The sequence below is a fragment of the Microchirus variegatus genome (genome assembly GCF_963457635.1).
Source record: "Microchirus variegatus genome assembly, chromosome: 6".
NCBI classification, from domain to species: Eukaryota; Metazoa; Chordata; class Actinopteri; order Pleuronectiformes; family Soleidae; genus Microchirus; species Microchirus variegatus.
Window position 1 is genome coordinate 20,024,111 of NC_139807.1, and position 21,468 is coordinate 20,045,578.

General features: G+C 39.0%; 1 protein-coding gene across 1 annotated transcript in view; it reads right to left on the minus strand.

Annotated features, from left to right (window-relative positions):
- Positions 1-2,471: 2,471 nt before the first annotated feature.
- The window catches only part of hmmr (hyaluronan-mediated motility receptor (RHAMM)), a gene marked incomplete at both ends in the record, with an annotated part of 44,604 nt that continues 25,607 nt past the window's right edge, over positions 2,472-21,468 (minus strand). The window contains 2 exons of the mRNA XM_083890826.1: positions 2,472-2,633; positions 2,697-2,782. Of these exons, the coding sequence (XP_083746952.1) occupies positions 2,472-2,633; positions 2,697-2,782 (248 nt within the window). The remainder of the gene's footprint in view (positions 2,634-2,696; positions 2,783-21,468) is intronic.

Genomic DNA, 21,468 nt, shown 5'->3' on the forward strand with positions numbered 1-21,468 from the left:
GTCGTCTGTAGTCAAGACTCAGTGTTTGTTTCCTGCAGCATACGTCACTTTGCCAACAGGAAAATGTAAAATCATGCAGCCGATGAGCTCATAAAATCCCGCTCCCACAGGTGTTCTATAAAGTTGTTGTTGCAGTGTTTTATACAAGGAGGTACACTTCCATCAAGACACCAACAGTCCCGTTGAGATTCACAAGGACAAGGAGGTCACAAGACAAGCTAATAAACACTGTCTTATCTTCAGGTGAATGCACTAATAAAATCTGCTCAGCTATAGAGATCGTGTGATTCATGAGGTTGTGACCAGTTTGTTTACACCTTTGAATATTGGTTTATATTGATGATTGGTTATACGGTATTCTTTTAAACTACTCAATTATCTGATCAGCTCCTGAGGGGTTTTGTAATACACCTGCCTTTCACTGTAACCTCTGGCCAAAGGATTTACTGAATCAACTGTTCATTCACATTATAATTATCAAGTTAATTTAATGCAACAGGAGGTCTAACCAGCAGAATCTGTCTTTGCCTTGAACACCCTTTACCCTTGTGGCTGAAGGACAAGGTAAGAAGAGCGTTAAACAACAGGAGCTGGCAGTACCATGTTTTTGGTGACCATGTGACATAACCAGCTTCTTTTTTAATTAAATGATCACTGTGAAGTCACAGTTATAGCAGTAAGAAGTGACACTCATCTTGAATCCAGATTTTTAATTATGTGTCGCATGAGTAGCATCTCAGATGGCGATATCTGCAGGCAATTCCTGACTGCAAATAGTTCGAAATGCAAATAAAGGTTTTCCTGATTTCATTTGGGCACATGATAATGTCATTTCAAAAATCAGCCGATGCTTGAGGTTTTTTTTGAAATGCTACTTGCACTTTCACTGATAATGACTCACATTTTGTGCAATATGTCAAGAATGGTGACAAACCTGCAGCAAATATCGACTCCACTCTAACTCTAACTAAAGTTGTGTCTTTAGTGACAACATAAGCTGTTGTGTGCCAGCAGTTTGATTTGACTCTGCTGACAAGTTTGGCATGGACGCTGTTTTGGCGAACTACAGATTCTCCGAAAAAAAGAAAAAAAAAAAAAGCGAAACAATCGTAAACTGTTTTTTTTTTTGTTGTTGTGGCCCATGAGAGGTGTATTTGTAAATCAAAATGTTAGGATCTAACTAGAGCTGCAACTAACAATTATTTTCGTAATCGATTAATCTGTCGATTATTTTCTCGATCGATCGATGAATCGTTTGTTCCATAAAATGTCAGAAAATGTTAAAAAACGTTGATCAGCGTTTGTCAAAGCTGGAAATGACGATGTTCTCGAAAGTCTTGTTTTGTTCACAAATCAAAATGATTCAGTTTTAATGATTTCTCTGGTATGTGGAGCAAAGAAACAAAGAAAATATTCACATTTAAGAAGCTAAACCAATCAGAAATCTTGTTTGAATCAAAAAGCTTCAAACCGATTATCGATTATCAAAATAGTTGGCGATTAATTTAGTAATCGATTAATAATCGATTCATCGATTAATCGTTTCAGCTCTAGATCTAACGCTGTAATTGGTGAGAAAATATGAATATGAATGATTAATACATTTTAATAATTAATTATGTTATTAATTTTCTTAAAAATATCAAAATGGGGCACCACTCCTCTCAAACCGAGGAGAATGACAGGTCCAGTAAGGACTGTCACTTAACGACCTTAAGATGGCTCTCGACTATCAGTTTATCATTAATTAATAATAAGCACATTAATATTAATTAACATTAAATTTAGGAATGGAAGGTGTGAGGTCGTACACTGGCTTCTTTCAATTACCCTTGTCACACACAAGCAAACACAAAAGACAGAAAACAGTACTTTAAGAAAAGGTTATCATTTATTAAAGTATTAAAGTTGATTAATAATGACAAAAATAAACATTCATCCTCATCTAATCATCTAACTAACTATCGATAAACTACTTGAATGTGCATAAAAGGACATGGATATGGGTGCAGGGGAGTGTGTGTGTGTGTATAAAGGAAAAGGGGCGTGAAATCTTCTATTTGGCTGGGTGGTCGTGCTCCGCAGCACAAAACAAAGGCACAGATAACAAATGAAAATCATCAACATTTGTGCGGACAGCCCCGCAGTTTAACACAGAAGCACTTGCAGTCAATATATTCAGCTCGCTAGTCGCGATCTATACTAAACTAACCACAGTTACAATTATACTTATACTTATACTAAACGCGGGCCACACATTAACATCAACAGAACAGAACCTGAGTTAACTATACAGTTCTCTGGTCGCGATCTCACTGATCTTAACACAGGTAAATTACAGCCGTGTGCGGAACATGCACACATGATCGAAAACGAAAATAACAATAAACACAGTGAAAATTATTGGGTATGCACTACTCGTTTCTATAACAAACACTGGTATAAACTTATCTGCCCAGACACAAATCCTCTTACTCTGAGTTGTCTTCTGGGCGAGACGTGGGGCTCCCGCTCCGTGGTGAAGGTCCGATCCGTAGATGGCGATCAATAGAGGTGAGGGAGAGACGTGCAGCTAACGACAGGGACAGCTGGTCGACCGTGATAGGAGAGGGCGCAAATCGCCACTTCCTCTTCTGCAGGCATTTGCAGGGAGTTATTCACAGGAGCCTCGAACAACAAAAAAACACAAATGGCACAGGGATGGACAAAAGAAGAATCTTCAACTCGGCCAGCTGACTGTCGATCTTCAGGTAGGGATCACCTCCTTTAACGCAGACGGAGTCTGGTTGGAAGGGAGAGGAGGTGGCGTTTGTTCACCGCTTTTATCATCTTCACCTTGGGGGCGGAGCATCCTGTGATTTACACCAATGGGTGAATAGTTGCCTGCTGCTGATGTCATGCACCGCAGTGGCTTGTGGGGAATGAGTCCGTCACAGACTGGACCCCTTGGTGGGTCAGGATTTTCCTTTGTCCTCAACATGTGGTTTTTCAGGCTTTATGGCTTTCCAGTAGGCCTCAACAGTCTACAATGGCTAGGCCCAACAAAAATATATATGTCATCATTCATGTTCCCATTTTTATTAGCTTTTGAAAGGGAGGAACTGGATGAATAAAATGTAGCAGTTTTTCAGATACAATAAAATATTGTTTGACAAAAAAGAAAAACAACCTCATCGTCATCCGTTCAACTGACTTTTTTCCCAGTGTCATTGCATTCAGACTTTGCATTTAAAGTTCAAATCCAAACAGTAAAGATGTCCTTGGTTCACTTTGTAAGTGCTGCCATTAAACTGTTCAATTACAAACACTAAAGTTTTAATGTTTTTCCTTCCGGTGATATAAAACATTCTCCATAAATAGATACTGTATGTGCTGAGGTAGGAGGGATCCATCTCCTGCAGAAAATGGCCTCATATTATTAAATTCATCTGTCAGACTAATTGTCTATTAAGACAGCCGGAAGCACAATGCATCAAATATGCTGCTTTGTAACATCAGCAGTCTGGAAAGTTCAGAATTAAAGACAAAATAAAAGTCACAAATGAATAACAATGGGAATATCAACTGTGTCCTTCCCAATTTTTAAAGCTCATTTGTTAGAGATTACGCTTGCTGTTTTATCACTAGGTTGTAAATATTAAAAGCAAGTAATTGGTTACTTGACAATCATCAGTTTTAGAGCCAAAGCCCATTGTCATCTAAGGACAAGTCTGTCTCCAACCAAGCTGGTTAAGCCAATGCACAATGACACAGATTTTCCTTTTACTCACAAACTACTCATTATATCATGACAATGTGACAAAATAAGATCTTTTTTTTTTCTTTCACTCCTTGATCCAAGTGCTACTGTAGCATCTGCATTTTACCACTCTACATACCACACGAACAAATGGATGCATGGACACACTCATACAGACAAATTGCATCCGGAAAATTACATCACTTCCCTGCCGTTGTCTGAAAATTACATCTGTCCCCCACCATTCCACCAATCACTCCCTAGGTCTCCCCCCCCCCAGTTTTGCCTTGCTTCACTATTTTAGGCTTTTTTCCTCCACTTTAACTTGGCCCTAAATTGCCAGGTTTGAATTGCCCTATGAACAGCGTGGGGTGGACAGACCGGCAGGAGGTGTGTGTGAATGCGTGAGTCTCTGTGTCATCACCATCTCTTTTCATTTTCCTCTCCAAGTGGTGCTGTCAGGAGCCAAACAAGATATCACTCTCCTCCCGCCCCCTGACTGTGAGTCAAAACATAACATAGAGGAAATGGAATAAAAGAATAAAGACAAAGGTAAACAAAATGGTTGCCTTCCAGACTCCAGTCCCTCCACCATACAGGATAAATTCCACAGTTTCTCTTTGTTCCGCTGCACAATCTGCCACTGGGGCTATGTGTGGCTCTCTGGGTGTAGATAATGGTGCCATGCTGTGTGCCTCGATGAAGTACGGGACCTTATCAAAGAGAATCCACACACAAATTTAAATGCAGGTACACTAAGATGAGGAAAACGTCTCTACCTTTACTATTCTGCTAGAATCAACAATAAAACAGTTGGTTCTCAACTTGGTTTCACCCTAACCCTACCCCTTCAAAGAACATGTTGTTGTATAACTTATATAAAATATGACCATGCCTGAATTTTAAGTGTTGTGCTGTGTTTTTGTTAATTAGTCCAATAAGCCTGTGATAAGGGCCACACGTCGGCATAGTGGTTTGCAGCTAGAAGACCAGGGTTCGTGACACGGTTCAAACAAGGGCCATTCTGCATGGAGTTTGTATGATCTCCCCATGTGTACGTGAACTTTCTCCAGGTTCTACGGTTTCCTCCCAAAGTCCAAAAAAACATGCAGAGGTTAATTGAACGGTCTAAATTGACAGGTGATAATGTGTGTTGTACATCCTGGCGACCTGTCCAAGGAGTACCCTACCGTTTGCCTTATGTCAGCTGGGATTGGCACCAGCAGCTCTGCAACCCTCATCAGGAGGATAAAGCAGTAGACATGAAATTAATGAATGAACCTGCCGTCAAGTAGAGCTGTGATAATCACTGTGCTAACACTGTGAATTAGTGTGTGTGGTCCATGTCGTGTTGTATTAGAAACCTTCTATAGAATACATACGTATAAAAGCTACAACTGCCTTGTGTTTGCTCCACCAACTGTAACTTACTCATAGTAACACCAATCGTTGCAACAGTATGATAAGAAGGTGGTTCTGCTGCGGCAATTCTCAATTACAAAGCACGCCATCACATTCAATCTTGTGTTGGAAACTGAGGCATAAAAATGTGTGATTTAAGCCAGGCAGCCATCAAGGTTGTATGAATCTCAGCCAGTAACAGCTTCCATTCAGCAACAGGGAAGGCTAAATGAGGGCACAATGACGAACAAGCTCATTTACACAGCGATACTTGTTTCACTTGGGAGCCAACATGGAGAGAGCATATTTTGACATGCATTAAATACTTCACTCGGAATATGCCTGCACTCATAGATTTGATAAAGAATCACATAAACCAGCAAGCTGGTACATTTAGCGAACACACAGCCTTCAACAGCAGTGTTGTAAACTATTCTCTGCTGCCCAGTTCCAGGAGGTTATAAAAGCCACAGCAAGTAAAGCACAGTAGGTTTTTCACAGAGGCAGAGATGTTGGCGTGTGTATTTTGGGAAAAATGGATCTGGAGACCTCCAAGTGCCACCAGGAGGTTACAAATTCAGAAGCTTTCTAGTGCTACAAGCAGCTTGAGTGGTGTAATTTCACGCTCAGAGTAAATAAAAATGTGTCTGAAATCAGCAACACCCTCTACTAATGTTTCTGACTTGGCATCTCACTTGCTATTTGCAGATGAGCAAACAGTTTCCATACACCATCCCTTGAATCGTGAAAGCCACTGAACGAGCTCTTCTGCTTTATTCTGTTTACGGGCGCACAAATAGTCTGGTGCTGAAGTGATCACATAAAAGTACTGGACATTTGTGATCAACCCTCCCCAAAGTTCACTTAAAAACTCTTAAAAAAGATGTGCATTTGTGTGGATAGAACAATGTGGGCTAACTTGTGCCTTCTTGCAGCTGTCCAAGGTAGCATCCATCACTGTAACTCAGCATGCCGGGGTTACTTTCTGGGCAACCTGCTCATTACTCCAAGTGTTGTTAGCCAAAGTACACACCACATCGATTCATCAGCGCGCACCAATTTGTCAAAGCCAATCACTTTGGCTTGTTAGCAGAGTACTTCACGTCTAAGAGTTTGTTAAATCCACTGTGCAAGCCAGCTCACTTTGTGTGCGTTGGCATGGGAAAGTTTCGACAACACGTGTGTCTGTGTGGGTGCACTTTACATCCGTAATCTGGTGCTTGCACCTTAGTCTGTCTCTAATTATTTGTCTCTGTCTGCCCATTTTCAGTGGCTACACAGCAGATTGTGTGTTTGCATGTACGCAGACGGTGTAATCTGTTGCTGCAGCGCTGTTGCTGGGGGACTGCGGAGGATATCCTTTATCAGACTGATTAGAGATGAGGAGAGGAGAGCAGGGCGGGCGGAAGGAGAAAAGAAGCATAGGATGGGGGATACAGCCTTCTCAGGTAAACACACCCCAGGCGCTGTTCCATCCCAGCATTTAAACACACGCATGCTCAAATCCACAGTGCGATTATTCACAGCAAAATACTGCTTTCAACGAGAGCTAACCCCATTTAAGAGGTCTCATCACCCGGAGGATCCTTTGTAAGAAATAGCAACAAACAAGCATGGCCCGAAAGGCAGCGAACCACTGCTCAGTCCTTCTTATTTTTAACTACTTGATTAATCAAATACATTGGTAATGATGACCTGTAGTTCATACTTCAGACAAATTATTTACAAGTGAAAGTTAGGAAGCTTAAATAGAATCTAGAATAGTGACACAAAGCAGTGCAGCTTGGTAGTCTTTCATATTATGATGATGGTGAGAGTATAAGGAAAGCTACCCAGGTGCTCAGGCTAAAAGTAGCTTACAAAAAAAAAATCACATTTCATGTGATCATCTGATATGATGCAAAAACAGTCCCTTATTAAGCGCCTTCTTTTCCCTGCGAATAAAAAGCATCTATTGAGACCAAAGCAAAGGGAGAGTGGCTTGCCATCTCTCATTTACATAAACACTTACTGTTCAATACAGAGAGAAAGAGAGAGCATGCAGACAAAAGCAGATTGACTCTCATGTACCCATTTTATCAAACATTTATTAAACATAGTTAAAGAAGAGATGGGGTCTCATGGTGGGAGAACACAGTTAAAAAGCCATTCAGGGAAACTGGAACAGGCATTAACAAAATTAAAATTGCAAGTCAGTTTTCAAAAAAGCGAGGGGAATTGAATTCCGCCGACATTGCTTGCATCACAAGGGGATACTTGTAAATCGCTCTCGTGCGTAGATTTCTCATTTCCCCTCTCTATTTTTATTTATTTATTTCTCATTTTATGCCCTTTGCTTGCCAACAGCTCTTCTGTAAACCATGTAGCTGGGGCCAGAGGCCAGTCATCATCTTGTCATTATCTGATGGGAGCACTGATAACTTCCTTACTGCCTCCTATTCCGAAGTGGGGGGGGGGGTCAAGAAGTCGGCGTGTGTCAGAAACAGAGAGGAAACGCTGGAGCTGGAGCTATGGTATATTGATGGCATTGACATATGTAGCTGCCTGTGATTTGAATTTGTGAATCCTCATTATAGCCTGAGCCTGTCTGAAGACAGCATTATTAACATAGCGAGAGGCGCACATGCCCCCATGAATACTTAAGTCCCGCTCGCCTTTACTTGAGGATTTTTTCCCAAATCGATTGGGAAAATATGTACTCTGCATCACTATGAGTTTGAGAACTTGGCATCATTGAGGAGAAGCCACTGTTTTTACCTTACTCAGCATATTAGCAAAATGTTAAATCAAGGTTAACATATTCATACTGGCCATCCTTTGTGTTAGTCAATAATTCATCACCTTATTTTTTTTTTTGTCCTTTTTTTGATCACAGGCCCGTCAAACATCCCCCATATTTTACAGAAAGTGATGATCTAGAAGAGACTTGTGGAATTTAAGCAAGCAGAGCTTTACTCATCACTGTCTAATTTATAAAATGCTATTATGCATGCCCATGTACTCATTTATCCACACACACACACAGCCTGACCAAAGTGTTATCCCTGACCCAACCTAACTTAACTTAACCAGTTTTTAGTCTCCATGAGGACTATTGTTCTTGACAAGGTCAGTGTTTATGCCAGAAAGGATCCTAAAGAGGTAACACATACATGAATACACACACACACACACACACACACACACACACACACACACACACACACACACACACACACACACACACACACACACAGTTTGGGGGTCTGCTGCTCTGGTTTGCCCTTGCTCTCCTCTCTGTGTGCAAACAGAGCTGCCCTGGAAGCATCAGACCAGCCTCTTCAATGCTAATGAGCTCCTACACACTGGCCTTTCTAATGCTACAAATACAAGTAAAACATCCAACATTAAATGAGAAAATAACCTTCCAGAGAAGGTTTAACGTGGTCAATAACACTCATATTTTATATTGTATAAACAAGTCTTTTATCCAGGACGAGTGCACACACGTGTCACAATTGAGTAGAGTGATCTTTATAAGGACACAAATGCCAATAAACCCCCTATGAATAAAGCAAAGGTTTAATATTGTTGGTATTAGAGATGATAAATGAAGTGATTACGTGTAAACATAGTACAACTGTAGAGAAAGTGATAGACTATAATGTTTTGTTTTTTACAACACCTCATCAAATAACTCATACACTGATGTCTATAGCAAGACAATCCAAGGTTATGATTTTTGTTTTCGAGTGCATGTGTAAGTCTGTGTTTGCAAATGCGGCCGCTTGCACTTCTCTGTATGATCTCTTGCCCTGTGGGCTGTAATTAATTAGAGTCGCAACAAGGCCTGATTAGGATTCCTCCGTGATTCACAACCTCCGTGACCTTTGCATCCAGCCTGAAGAACCAATCCCGACCTAATGCGATTTCTGCTATTGCAATGTACTGAATGTGTACACTGCTCATTTAGCCTCTTGTCAAACATGTCCTTGTACAACCTGCGGGAATGTGCACAGGCCGGTCTAGGTATGCAAAAATAATGTGTTAGTTAAAGAAATAAAATGGCACTTTAATATGTTGCTATGGTTTAATTGGTACATGACTTATTAATGTGATTCAGCTATTAAAAAAAAAAAAGTAAATCCCTCTTTGCATTCTGCTGTGAAGCTTCCATTGGGAATATCTTGAACACCACAGCCTTTTGTCCTTGGCCACTGAGGATTACGTCCACTAGCCAGCTATTCAAAATTGTTTCTTTTGATCTCACGTTGCCAAATTAGGATTCTAATTCACACTATGAAAAATTAATTACCATTTTCTAGGGGTTCAAAGAAAATGGGTGTGATCAGATCCACACACACAGCTGGTATTAAATATGTTAAACACAATCTTTCTTTTCTTTTCCTTCATGGGGCCATTTTTGTCGCTTGGTCAGGGTGCCGAGAGCTGAATCAGTGATGACCTTCATGCCGCAGCTCTTTTGAAGAGGCTGTCTGGAAGTCAGCGTCTTGGTTTATATTCTCTAGTACAAACACAAATGGTGCATCAGCAGTTATTCTGCAAACCAGCTGAAGAACCAGATTTGTAGAATCTCTGCACCTGGTATTACACGGACATAAAAATGTGTAGTCTGGGAGAAAGAGAAACACATAGTGTCTGTCAATGTTTTTTTTATTTTATTTTTTTTACCTTAGATAAAGCAACTCAGCAATCCATGCAGCTCACAGAGTCTTACAACTTAATATCATCACATGTTGGCAGGAAGGGAAAGAAACACATTTATAAAATGTACTGGAAGACATAAATGTACATGAGGGCTGCTCGCCAGTAACATTTAATTAATAATGCTGCCTTTACAAGTCAACACCATTTAAACAATCATCATTCAACAACAAACACCCAAAGCGAACCTCGCTGTGTGGTCATCTCCTCCTGACAACAGCACCACTACACGAGTGGGAAGAACTGTACTGCGCTGCTCATCCACTGTTGATGGAACTATTTATTTAAGTGTTTTTGTTTGATCAGGAAAAACCAAAGTTTTCAACTCAGCATCTTTGATCACTTGCTTTTTACTCATCACTGTGTCCTTCAAACAGCAACTCCGATTGTTCTGGCTAAATTAATGCTTCATTCTGTTTTTTCATTTATGTGACAAATGAAGTGTCTTTCTATCGCAACTGATTGCCATGTGTTTAAATTCTTTGTCTATTCAAATGGGCAATATTTAGCTATGTAATTAATTTCTTTTGCTGCTAACACAATTGATTAATTTAAAAAAGTAGAGGATTCTCCTTATCATTTTCCCAGAAGGTTTGCACCCACAATTTCCTGTTCTATTTCAAGCATATAAACTGTTCAGTCGAGGCCAATCCCAATCAGGACACATTTAATAATAGTGCAGTCTCAGTAAGCTATTCAAAGTTAGTTGACCTTACAAAATTGAAATGAAAGGAAATTAATTTACATTGAAATTAACAATATGCTTAACAACCAATGGCAATTAAGCAAAGCTTGAAAGGTTTTCCATCACCTCTTGTCTCAGTATTCAGTGGACACAATTGTGTACTTTTTTTACACTAAATTGTATAATTTAGCCATTATTGTTGACGGTGAATAAGCCTTGATTTGATTGTTTTGATACATAATAAAAAAAGAATATTTTACATATTCAGGTTTTATCATCTGTTAGTCTGTGAGAGTATAAACAGGAGGTGGATGGGTGGAAGCTTTGAAATAAAGAAAAGGAGAGCTTCCTCGTCTCTTTTCTGAAGCCATTACTGGACAATAGATATTGATTCCTGCTGCACCGCACATTGGAATACTCTATGGCGATCCATTTATCTGTTAATCTGTCTGCAACCAGAGGTGTAGAGCCAAATCGGATGAGAGCCAATAAACCAAAGTCTACATAACATTTTATAAACTAATTAATCAATGTTGGGCCTTAGTAGAATCCACGAAAAGCTGCCACAGAACTGCAGAAGTGCAACAGTGCCACCTGCTGCCACTCGACCAGAGGCCTTGGCAGCCACAGTGGCATTAAGATGAGAAAACAGGCCCTGCCAAACACTGTCATATTGTGTTTTCTGGTTAAAAGAGACGACCACTGATTCAGCTGTTGTGAAGCACGAGGGAGATGAGCATATGGCCACAGTCGCGAACACAGAACATGCCGACAATGTTAATTATAATTCACAGATTTAATGTGGATGGAAAAGTTTGAGCTGAACAACATTCAAGGTTAGTGTATGATTTATGCAGGATTACACCTCGTTGTTGGTGATGCTGAAATCAATGGCAAGCAGCCTTTACAGAAATCTGTAAGTGGAATTAAGTATTAGCTTCCAACCTTTTTCCCATGTATAAAACCATGTACATAAAACTAATCTAACATGCAGAAATATTTCATTAAGCAGCCGTCATTAGTGTATCACTACATCGATACAAAATAGAGTGGGGTCTGTATTTGGTGGGGATTGTTAGATTACAATAGTAATACTTCCCTGGGCTGTTCATGGTCTATGTGATATTATGCTATGGATTAAAAATGCAAAGACTGATGAGTGATAAATTAAGTGAAGGAATAAATCACATGCTCTGCCTAAAAAGTGCAGGTGCATTGTATGTTGAAAGGACACAGAGCCTGAATTGTGAGTGAATCAAGCTTTCATTTAACCATAACCACTGTGTGTTACTCTGATTGGTTTGTCCTCTTTGTAGTGAAATTATAATGACAGTAAAAAAAAAAAATCAATTATGTATAAAATCATCCATTTTATCGCCTACAAATATCTTTTTCTGAAACAGTGTAGCAGCAGTGGCTCTACATATTTCTGATATTCCTTTTGTTTGTGAAAAAACAATTGCCAGACTCCAAATAAAATCAGGTCAGTATCCTCTAAAGTGATTTCCAACACAAGGTCTTGCCTTTTATTCATCCAGTTAGGAACAACCACAGGGAGGAATTCAATACGATATGACAACATTCATACATGCATATGGAAATCCGCTGTAATGACACAGTGTTTTACTAAGTATTTTACTTCTAAAACATGTCATCTGTTCCAAATCTAAATCTAAAAATATATTTAAAAGCAACTCTTGTTAAATTATGCAAAGTTATAAAGTGTAACGCTAGATTTCACAACGCCAAGAACTGTGTGTGGTTTCCGAGTGTGCGGGGAGTCTGTGTCTGCAAAATGTTACACAGCCTGTACATTAATTATAGTGGTACACTCAGTATTCTACACATTTCCAGGAACTCTACACAACAGGCAATTCCAATAAAGGAATCAGTCAAAGACATCAATTTTCAAAGGTAAATATGTCAGCCTTTTAAAGCTCTGAAGTGAAATGAAACTGAATTTTAATGCAGTGCCATCTTCCACCCATTTCTGCAGCTTATTGTGGAATAAATTGATTAAAGATCAGTGGGGACTTCATGTGCACTTTTTGTAGCAGACTTCTCACGGCTTGAGAGAACTTCAGCAAATGTCACGCATCTGTATCAACAATGAGGATATGATTACCTCTAAATCCTCAAAGCATTCGCTGATGTTTACTGCTGTGTGTCATCTTAATACCAACAAACCACAATACAAAAAGAAAAAAAGTTTGGTTTATCCCCACTCCTGGCATAATTTCATATATTGCTATCATAATCCACAGGCCATTGGAAGGAGGTGGGCAGTGAATAAGTGGCATGTCACTCTCAATTCATTAATTTAGGTCACTTCAACTTGTACATTTATACAAGGCTTGTTTTTTTTTCTGTTACCACAACACTGCATCACACTCCATTTTGGTGTTTAATTTGTGCTTAACCTCCTCCTCCTTTATCTAGCTGTCAATATAGCAGTAAATGTATAGTAGGGGCTGCAGTGTGTCACAATCACAGTTTCAAAAAGGGTTAGCCCTAGTTAAAAAAAAAAACATCCCTATAAAAACAACAACTAACAGTTACAGTGTTTTTTGGGGGGGCATCTGTAACATTAGCTACATGAAATGAAATGAAAAAGGTATCAGAAGTTAGCAGAGCAGTGTCAGTCATGTACAAAGCAGCTCGGCAACCCCTCGATGCTGCTCCGTTCAATGTGAAAGGGTAGTAGGGGGTGGGAACACAGGATACACTCACGTTACGATATGCGATACATGGTTCGCAATAATATCACAATACAGCGATTCTGTGATAATCAATATACTGCAAGACAAGTGAAGGATTTCTCTGTTTATTCATCGTATTGAACATAAACGGGGGAATCTCTTAACAGAGCTTTTTCCACCATTACCCCGCTGTAACCTTGTTCTTCTTCTGCCCAGGTTTCCCTCATTCATGTGAACAGCACCGTCGTGTAGAGCAGGGGTTCTCAAAGTTTTGATGCCTGAGGGCCAATTTAGGAACCCAACATTTGACTGAGGGCCGCCAAAGGAAAAAAAACAGAAAGAAATCCCATGTGTAATAATTTTAATGACCAGATTGCAGTTCTACAGTTTAGAGTTAAGTAATATACGAGTTAATATAATGTTATTTAAGCATTAATATAATAACACTTTGATATTTACGGGTAAATAGCTAGTAATTGGGGGCTGTGGCTACCTGCTTATTACCAGTTTATAACCCAATAATACACTATAATTCACCATATAGAAACCAGGTAAATACCCAGTATTTTTGTTTACACTTATTGGTCTGTATCCAGTAATGTCCAATAAACATTTAACAAGCTTAGTAGCACCTGGATTAAAACTATCAACTGTAATTCATTGTGGGCCGCCAGAAATGTTTCTGCGGGCCGCCATTGGCCCCCGGGCCGCACTTTGAGAACCAATGGTGTAGAGACATCATAAGCGACGGCCTGGGAGTGAGAGAAACTGACAGGAACCGTTGACTTTGGAACACCTTCATTTTTTAATTACAAGATCGATATTTAGCCTGACGAATATGGTGTAAAACAATATTTTGACCCACCCCCTAATGAGAAGCATTTATTTTGACACCTCCACTGTGTGAGCGTGAGTTCACACAAAGTAATTACAGCATAGCTATTGCACTCAATAAGGTAAGTCAAGCAATAATAGCACAACTACTATTCCTGATTTATAAACTGTGTATTTATTTGTCTAAAGCAGCCAATTACCAAAATGATGATTCATAACAACACCATGTGTATTTCCAATTTGCATCTGCATTGCAGTTAGTGTCATATTTGACCAAGTTTATTATTGTGTTAATGTTACTTTTGAGTTTAAAGTGCTTCTAAGTGCTCTTAGCAACATTTAATTGAGAACAAGCTCAGCCAACGCCGATGTCAAAAACTGCTCTAGTTTTGACTCATAATTTTGCAAAGCGGTAAACTGAGGCTCCTCTGAGCAAAGTAGCCAGTGTTGGTGCGCTGTCAGCTTTTTACATTTGCTAATTACAAAGCAGTCCTATCTTTACACTACTTTTGAACTGACTTGCATTATCAGCTAATATCTTTCACAAGGTAAGTGCACTGTATGTATGAACAAGCACATTACTGATTATAGTATTTATCAATGCCACCAGACTGCGAATTGTGACTGAAGAAATTAACCACTGCTTTGCAGAGACACAGTGTTGTAACCATTTGAAAGCACAAAAGGTCACGGCTGCTGAATATTCAGCATTCATAAAGAAGCTATTGCCTCGGCTTTATACTTTCTCATGCGAACGAACAGAGGCCTTCGGGGATCTTAGAAAAGTCAGGATGTAGTTCAGCCTTTCTTCAGGCCAGTACTTTTAATTCTTCATCCCCAAATAGTAAGTGTCACTCTGGTTTTTTATTTGCATAATCCTGTACTAGAAAGAAGTGTACAATTATAGGCTTATGTAAGGAAAAGCACCCAAGCTTTTCGCCAAAAAAATAAGTACAGTGAAAATATAAGAGTGCAGCTATAGCCAGCCTGGCTAAAACTACAAAATGTATATATATGTATATATATACATCTAAATAACCAAAATAAATGACTTGCATTTAGGCAGATATGTAGTTGAAACTTTTATGGGATATGGTCAGATTTTAGTTGAGGTGGCATAGCCCTAATAAACTTTGATTGAAGAAGGTGTCAGTCGTAACAACATTCTCTCTTCTTTTAGGGCTGCAGAGTGCCACTTAGCTCTGAATGGAGAGTGGGAGCACTTGCCTTACCTGCTAGGGTATGCATTTTTAGGTGCTAGGTGGGACCAAACTTTTCACTCAATGCCTGGTGTTTTAACTTAGTGTAATAAATTATTGTTATTTACACCGAATGGATATATCCTGCATTGGTGAATTGTGCAGCAGCTCCGCGGTGAAAGACTGTACTACAAGAAGTTCATCTCTTACTCAAAACATTTCAAGGATGGATGGAAAAAAAATGCTTCACCAGTGATTTTACATTGCATTTACTGCATATGGAGCCTTTGGAGACTCACTTCAAATAATAGGTTGTGTCTAAGGACAAAGTGTCCTATTGTGCTGACTGAAAAGCTAACCGAGGGAAATGTGTGATTTGATGATTCAGGATGGTTATACTGTATATACAACTGTCATTGTAATACAAACTGTTGCTGCCTTAGTCTGGACCAGGATTTCAGTCCTTAAAGAAAATGTGTTGGAAGTAGGAAGGTTCAGCAGGTGCCATGCAACTGTACAGCATGAAAGAGGGATGACACTGGAAATTAGTAACTGCTGCAAATGCCGTGAAGCACTCTATTAGATTACTGCTGTGCAATGTTTGATGTATTGTATATCTCCCTATCAATTAAATAGAAATAAAATTAATGACATAAGGAGACTCGCCACTATACTGGGCATGAGGTTATGCTATTAAAAGGCAAGATGGTGAGAACTATCATGTCTTCTTCATGGTCAAAACATTTAAGGTTATAAAATACCATTATTATGATATGATTGAGATAATTGCTTCTTTTTTTCCCACTCTGTTTTTCAGCTGAATCATTCCCATCATTAAATGGGGTGGGGGCAATTTCTGCTCTATAATTATAATTGGAGATGATTCACACTGAAAGAAGAAAACAGTACATATATATATATACACATATATACATATATAATATATATATGTATATATACATATATATATATACATATATATATACATATATATATACATATATATATATATATATATATGTATATATATATATGTATATACATATACATATATATACATACATATATATATATATATATATATATATATATATACATATACATATATATATACACATATATATATATATATATATATATATACACACATCTTCCTTCTTTCACCTGGGATCACGTCACTCAGACCCGGGAAGAGATCAACTGTATGAAAAGCAATGTTAACTGTAATATACGCCGAGTAAGAGTTGGGCTGACTGCATGAACTTCTATATTTTGTATCCTGGATTCATTTCGCCATGGTTTTGTGAGTTACCTCGGTGTATTTTTCATGTTTTATCACAAGTAACAACTCGGCGCTAATGCAAATGCTAACGTTAGCTCGGTGCTATCTTTTCCGACCGAGCTCATGCTGTCCTGTCTACAGAGAAGGATCATTACTGATGGGGCAGCTTTGTTAGGCACATCACTGTGCATTACCAGCAACTGTTTGCCTTCTTGGAGAGAATATAATCTGTCTGTTCTGTCAAATTTTAAAAATATAGGTTTTCTTGTAACTAAAAAAAAAACAGCAAACACGGAAAAGACTGAAAGAGAAACACCCCCATTGCTTTAGTTATGGCTATTTAAATTCTGTGGTGAGTAGAAGTTGCCCTTTCTTTTCGGGCTCTCTCCTCCCTGTGCTGTCCATTGTCATGCTGGGGTGACGTCTTCGGAGATGAGCGAACATATTTGAAGTGCCTCTAGCATAAGTATAGTATGTGTTGCACAGTGCTTACATACCGTTAGTGTTTTGCTTTTTTTTTGTAACTGCCGTCATCATAGGTAACAGGAAATCCGAAATTCTCCCACACAGGAAAAACAAAACGATGCTGCTGGCACATCCTCTAACTCTGGCCCTTATCCTGTGTCTTCTCTCGCCATGTCTTATACTAAAACTGACCCACAGCACTCAACACTCCACGCCTCTGCCTCGTACAAAATGAAAAAATAATAAAAAATCAAATTTACTTCACCCGAATCGTGACACGTGTAGTGAAACTTGATGGATTTTTTTAAGTGAACCGTTCCTCCTTTTGTTTAAAAAGTAGTCTTCATATAACTTGGTACATTTAGGCTGAATAAACTTAATTAATTTATGTGAACCTGAAGTAATATTGAATTTTTTTTTCCCAATGCAGGTTTTCCAAATTATTAGAGCTTTGCAAGTTAGCTGAGGTAAATAAGGTAGGACTGGACAGGACAGGCCTATGGTTCATCTAACATTAACAACACATTATTAGCTGACATGCATTACTGTTACAGTTGTTACAGAGGGAAATCTATAAAACACCTTTCTGTGGGTGACCCTGTTTGGTTCAATCTTCTCTCAACTTTCAGAGTCAGAGACAGGTTTGAGCAAGTGTGCATGGGATTTGTGCATCTGCTCTACATACTGTATATAGCTGATGTAAGTCTTGACATGTCCCTGAAATTGTCTGGAGGGGCAATATGTGAGGACGCAAATGTCCGCAAAAATTATTATGCTGGAACATTTCCTGCCAGTAACCTATATGTCAAATCTCCAGATAATATCAGAGTCAGTCTATGTCTATGACTGCAGCAGCTAAAGCTCCTCTTAATTAACAGCAAGTGAGTGGGCAAATGTCCTGCATCCCACACGCAACCTCAGCTCCTCTCTTGCCTGAATGTGGCAGACATTCTCCTGCTTGCTGTTGTGACCGTGACTGACCCAGAAAATCTCCCACAGTGTTCGTCATTTTTGAATGTCAAACTCCGAACAATGTCCAGACCCTTTACTCTCCAGACGTTTTCAGGATTTCATGCCTGAAAACGATTTATGTGTCCCTGAGGTCCATGAGGGACACCATTTTTTATTTGTAGTGTATACAGTACTGCCAGTAAAGCTTTTGTTTGGAAGGATGATAAAAGTGAACCTGTATCTAGGAAGGTTGCTACAAACAATGACAAATTACAAAATGTAAGCATTTAAGGCCAAATATACTGTATATTATTTCATGATAAAACAAAGAACTTTCACTTTGAAGAAAGACTACACCAACAAGCAAAATCTATGATGGAAAAAAAGACGAAAATGTTGAAAAGTAAAAACATCTATTTTCATTGACAGCTAGATGAGACAAAATGTGATAAACAGTTTGCAGCAGTTCCGCTTTCTGTGCTGCCTGCACCGAATAAACATTACACCGATTGGCAGCACAGCATGGAGCAAGAGTAACTTATAATTAGTTCCTCGTTTAAACTATGCTTTTCAGCAGAGTAAGATATCATTGTATGTCAAATGTGTTTAATTTAAAATGACAAAAAAAAAATGATAGACGGACTGCAGCGTTCACTAAAATCTGATTAGCTGGGGAAAAAAACAAAAAAACTGAAATGTCAACCCAACTAAAATGGCTTTCTTTGATTAAGATGAGAACTTCCCTCATTCTTTTGTCAAAAAAGTTGACAAAAACAAGACGACTGATTAAATATGAGAACTCAAAGGGCATTTGACAGAGGACTGAGACTAAATAAAACAGTTTCCGACAGAATTAAATCTACAGCATTAGACTCCTTCATGTGTTGTGTTGGGTGTAATGAGTCAGATGCCATTTTGAAAGATGAGTGTCTCGACTGACGCTGGAGGAATGAAGACAAATTATGGAACAAGTGTGAGCTGCATTTAACAGAATATGACAGGCACAAAATGACAGGGTTTGGCCTCAGAATAAGGACTCACACTGACTCCAGCATGCACATACACACAAGCACATTTGATCTGTTTGAACAAACACAAATCAGTGTGCATGTGGCTCTGTATGGGTCTATAAAGACACACACACACACAGTTACAGACACACAAACGCACACTTTCTCAATCACTTGGGCTTTCTCAGACAGGGACAAAGCAAAGTCATTTGACAGTCAAGTGGCTGTCCGAACTTGGTTGTGACAGCTAGGAGAGCTGCTATTAGACACACCAACCTGAGGGACTTCTGCCCAGGAAGGACACAGAATTCGCCGTGCCTTTATATATGTTTTAGAGCAAGGCTATTCAACTTAAGGCCCGGGGGGCAGGAATGGCCCTTCAAGCAATTTGGACCAGCCCGTGGCCCATTAACCCATAAATAATGAACGTATTGTTAAAAAGCCAATAAAACCATAGCTTTGTCTATTTCTGGCACTTTGCGACACTTAGTGATACTTTGCGTCCCATTTTGGCAAATACTAGTACTGCTGTAATTGAAGGCAGTCTATGTATGTACCAGAATATTTTGCACAATGAGCCAACTGTAGCAGTACCTGTGTCTTATTGGTACTGTAACTTTTATTTTTTGCACTAAGAGCCAACTGTAGCAGTTGTACCTGGATATTATTGGTAATGTTAATTTATATTTCTGCAGGAATAGCATATTGTGGCCATTGCACCTTAATATTGTTTATAGGGTTACCTCTAATTTTGTAAGAGCCTATTGCGACCGTTATACCCAAATGTTGGTGGTACTGCAACTGTAACCTTTTTGCACTATTGTACCTGAATGTTGGTGGTTTTGTTACCTGTATTGCACAAAACTAGCAGCCATTTCAATAAATAAGTGCTAAATAATTTATAATAGATAATTTATAGATCATGGGGGGCAACTAATGATTATTTTTATAATTGATTAATCAGTCGATTATTTTTCCCACTAATCAAGAACTTGTTTGGTCCATAGAAAACTTTGAAAATTGTTGGTTGGTGTATCAATCATGGAAATGATTTCATGAATGAATGTCCCCTTTTGTCCACAAACCAACATAATTCAGATTTTATGATTTCTTTGTTATATGGAGCAAAGAAACTAGAAAATTCTTACATTTAAAGAGCTGAAAAATAAAAAATAAACTATTCAAACTCAAACGGATTATCCAGATAGTGACGATCAATTCATTGAATATTTGTTACAGCACTAAAATCAATCTATCAGTCAAGTCCATCCAGCCATCTATTTCTTTGGAGTAAATAATTCACATTAAACATGTCCATCTCATGGCATTTTGACAGGGCTACATTAGACAGGCTTCATCAATTATTAGAAGAATGGATTATAAACACCAAACTGGAAAAACACAACCGTGCTCCATGCCAGTACCAAGTATATGCATTATTTTAAGAAACAGATGTTTATGATTAAGTTTTGGCAAGTCGTACCATGTGTCCATGTGTACAAGACTTCCATCATGGTAAGGCACAGAGATGATGGGTCATAAATATCATATTGCGCACCAGTGGTTATAATATCAATGGTTATTTCAAGAACAGGGGAAAATGGTATGTGAAGAAATCATCATAGCAGGATAAAAAAGTATACACACAAAAGTGATAATGGCGTATCAGATGTGTGTGCGAGAAACTAAAAAAAATAAATAAAAGTGCTTAAAAGATAATGCAGACGAGGTGGAGTAAAAGAAATGAGAAGAGGAGGAGGAGAGATGAGTGAAACACAGCAGGATGACAGTGACAGATGAGAGCATGAGCTGACAGAGTGCTCAGTGATGGTAGTTTATCAGCATCTGGTCCACAGGATCACTTCAGCTCCCGGACTCCCAGTCTCATCCGTCTCCATCTCTCTCACTCCCATATCTCCTGACCCAACTTTCTCTCACATCCCGTCTTCTCTATGCAGCCCATCCACCGACAGCTCTGACATAATGTGCACTGCAGACAATATCCCTCTCTTTTTTCTCGTTGTTTTTTCACATACATGTGCAAACAGCCTGTGCAGTGCCCTCAGACATATCCACGCACCAATTAAAATAAACATCACTAACAATAGTTGTCAATTACATTATTGACCGTTTAGGCAAAGACTTTATTGCTTTTTCACTAACATATTTAAAATGCCAACCTCCTTGGGCAAGACCAGTGGATTTACGCAGACATGCACCAGCTGATTAAACGTGAGGTTTCAGGATTAAATACAGCCTTGGCAAAAGAAACAGGAGAATGTCAGTAGAGGCCAGGCTCACACTGCATGTGTATGACACCTTAATTGCATCAATGATTACCCCTCCGCATTACACTTTCCTTGCTCATATTTATAGTTGTGTCCAATTTTCATTATGCTCTTCATTACGGAGCATAAATAACTTGTGTAAATGTGCCGGCACACGACGACACTCCCCATAACATCCTCAAGCGATATCCATCTTGTCCCCCAGTGATCC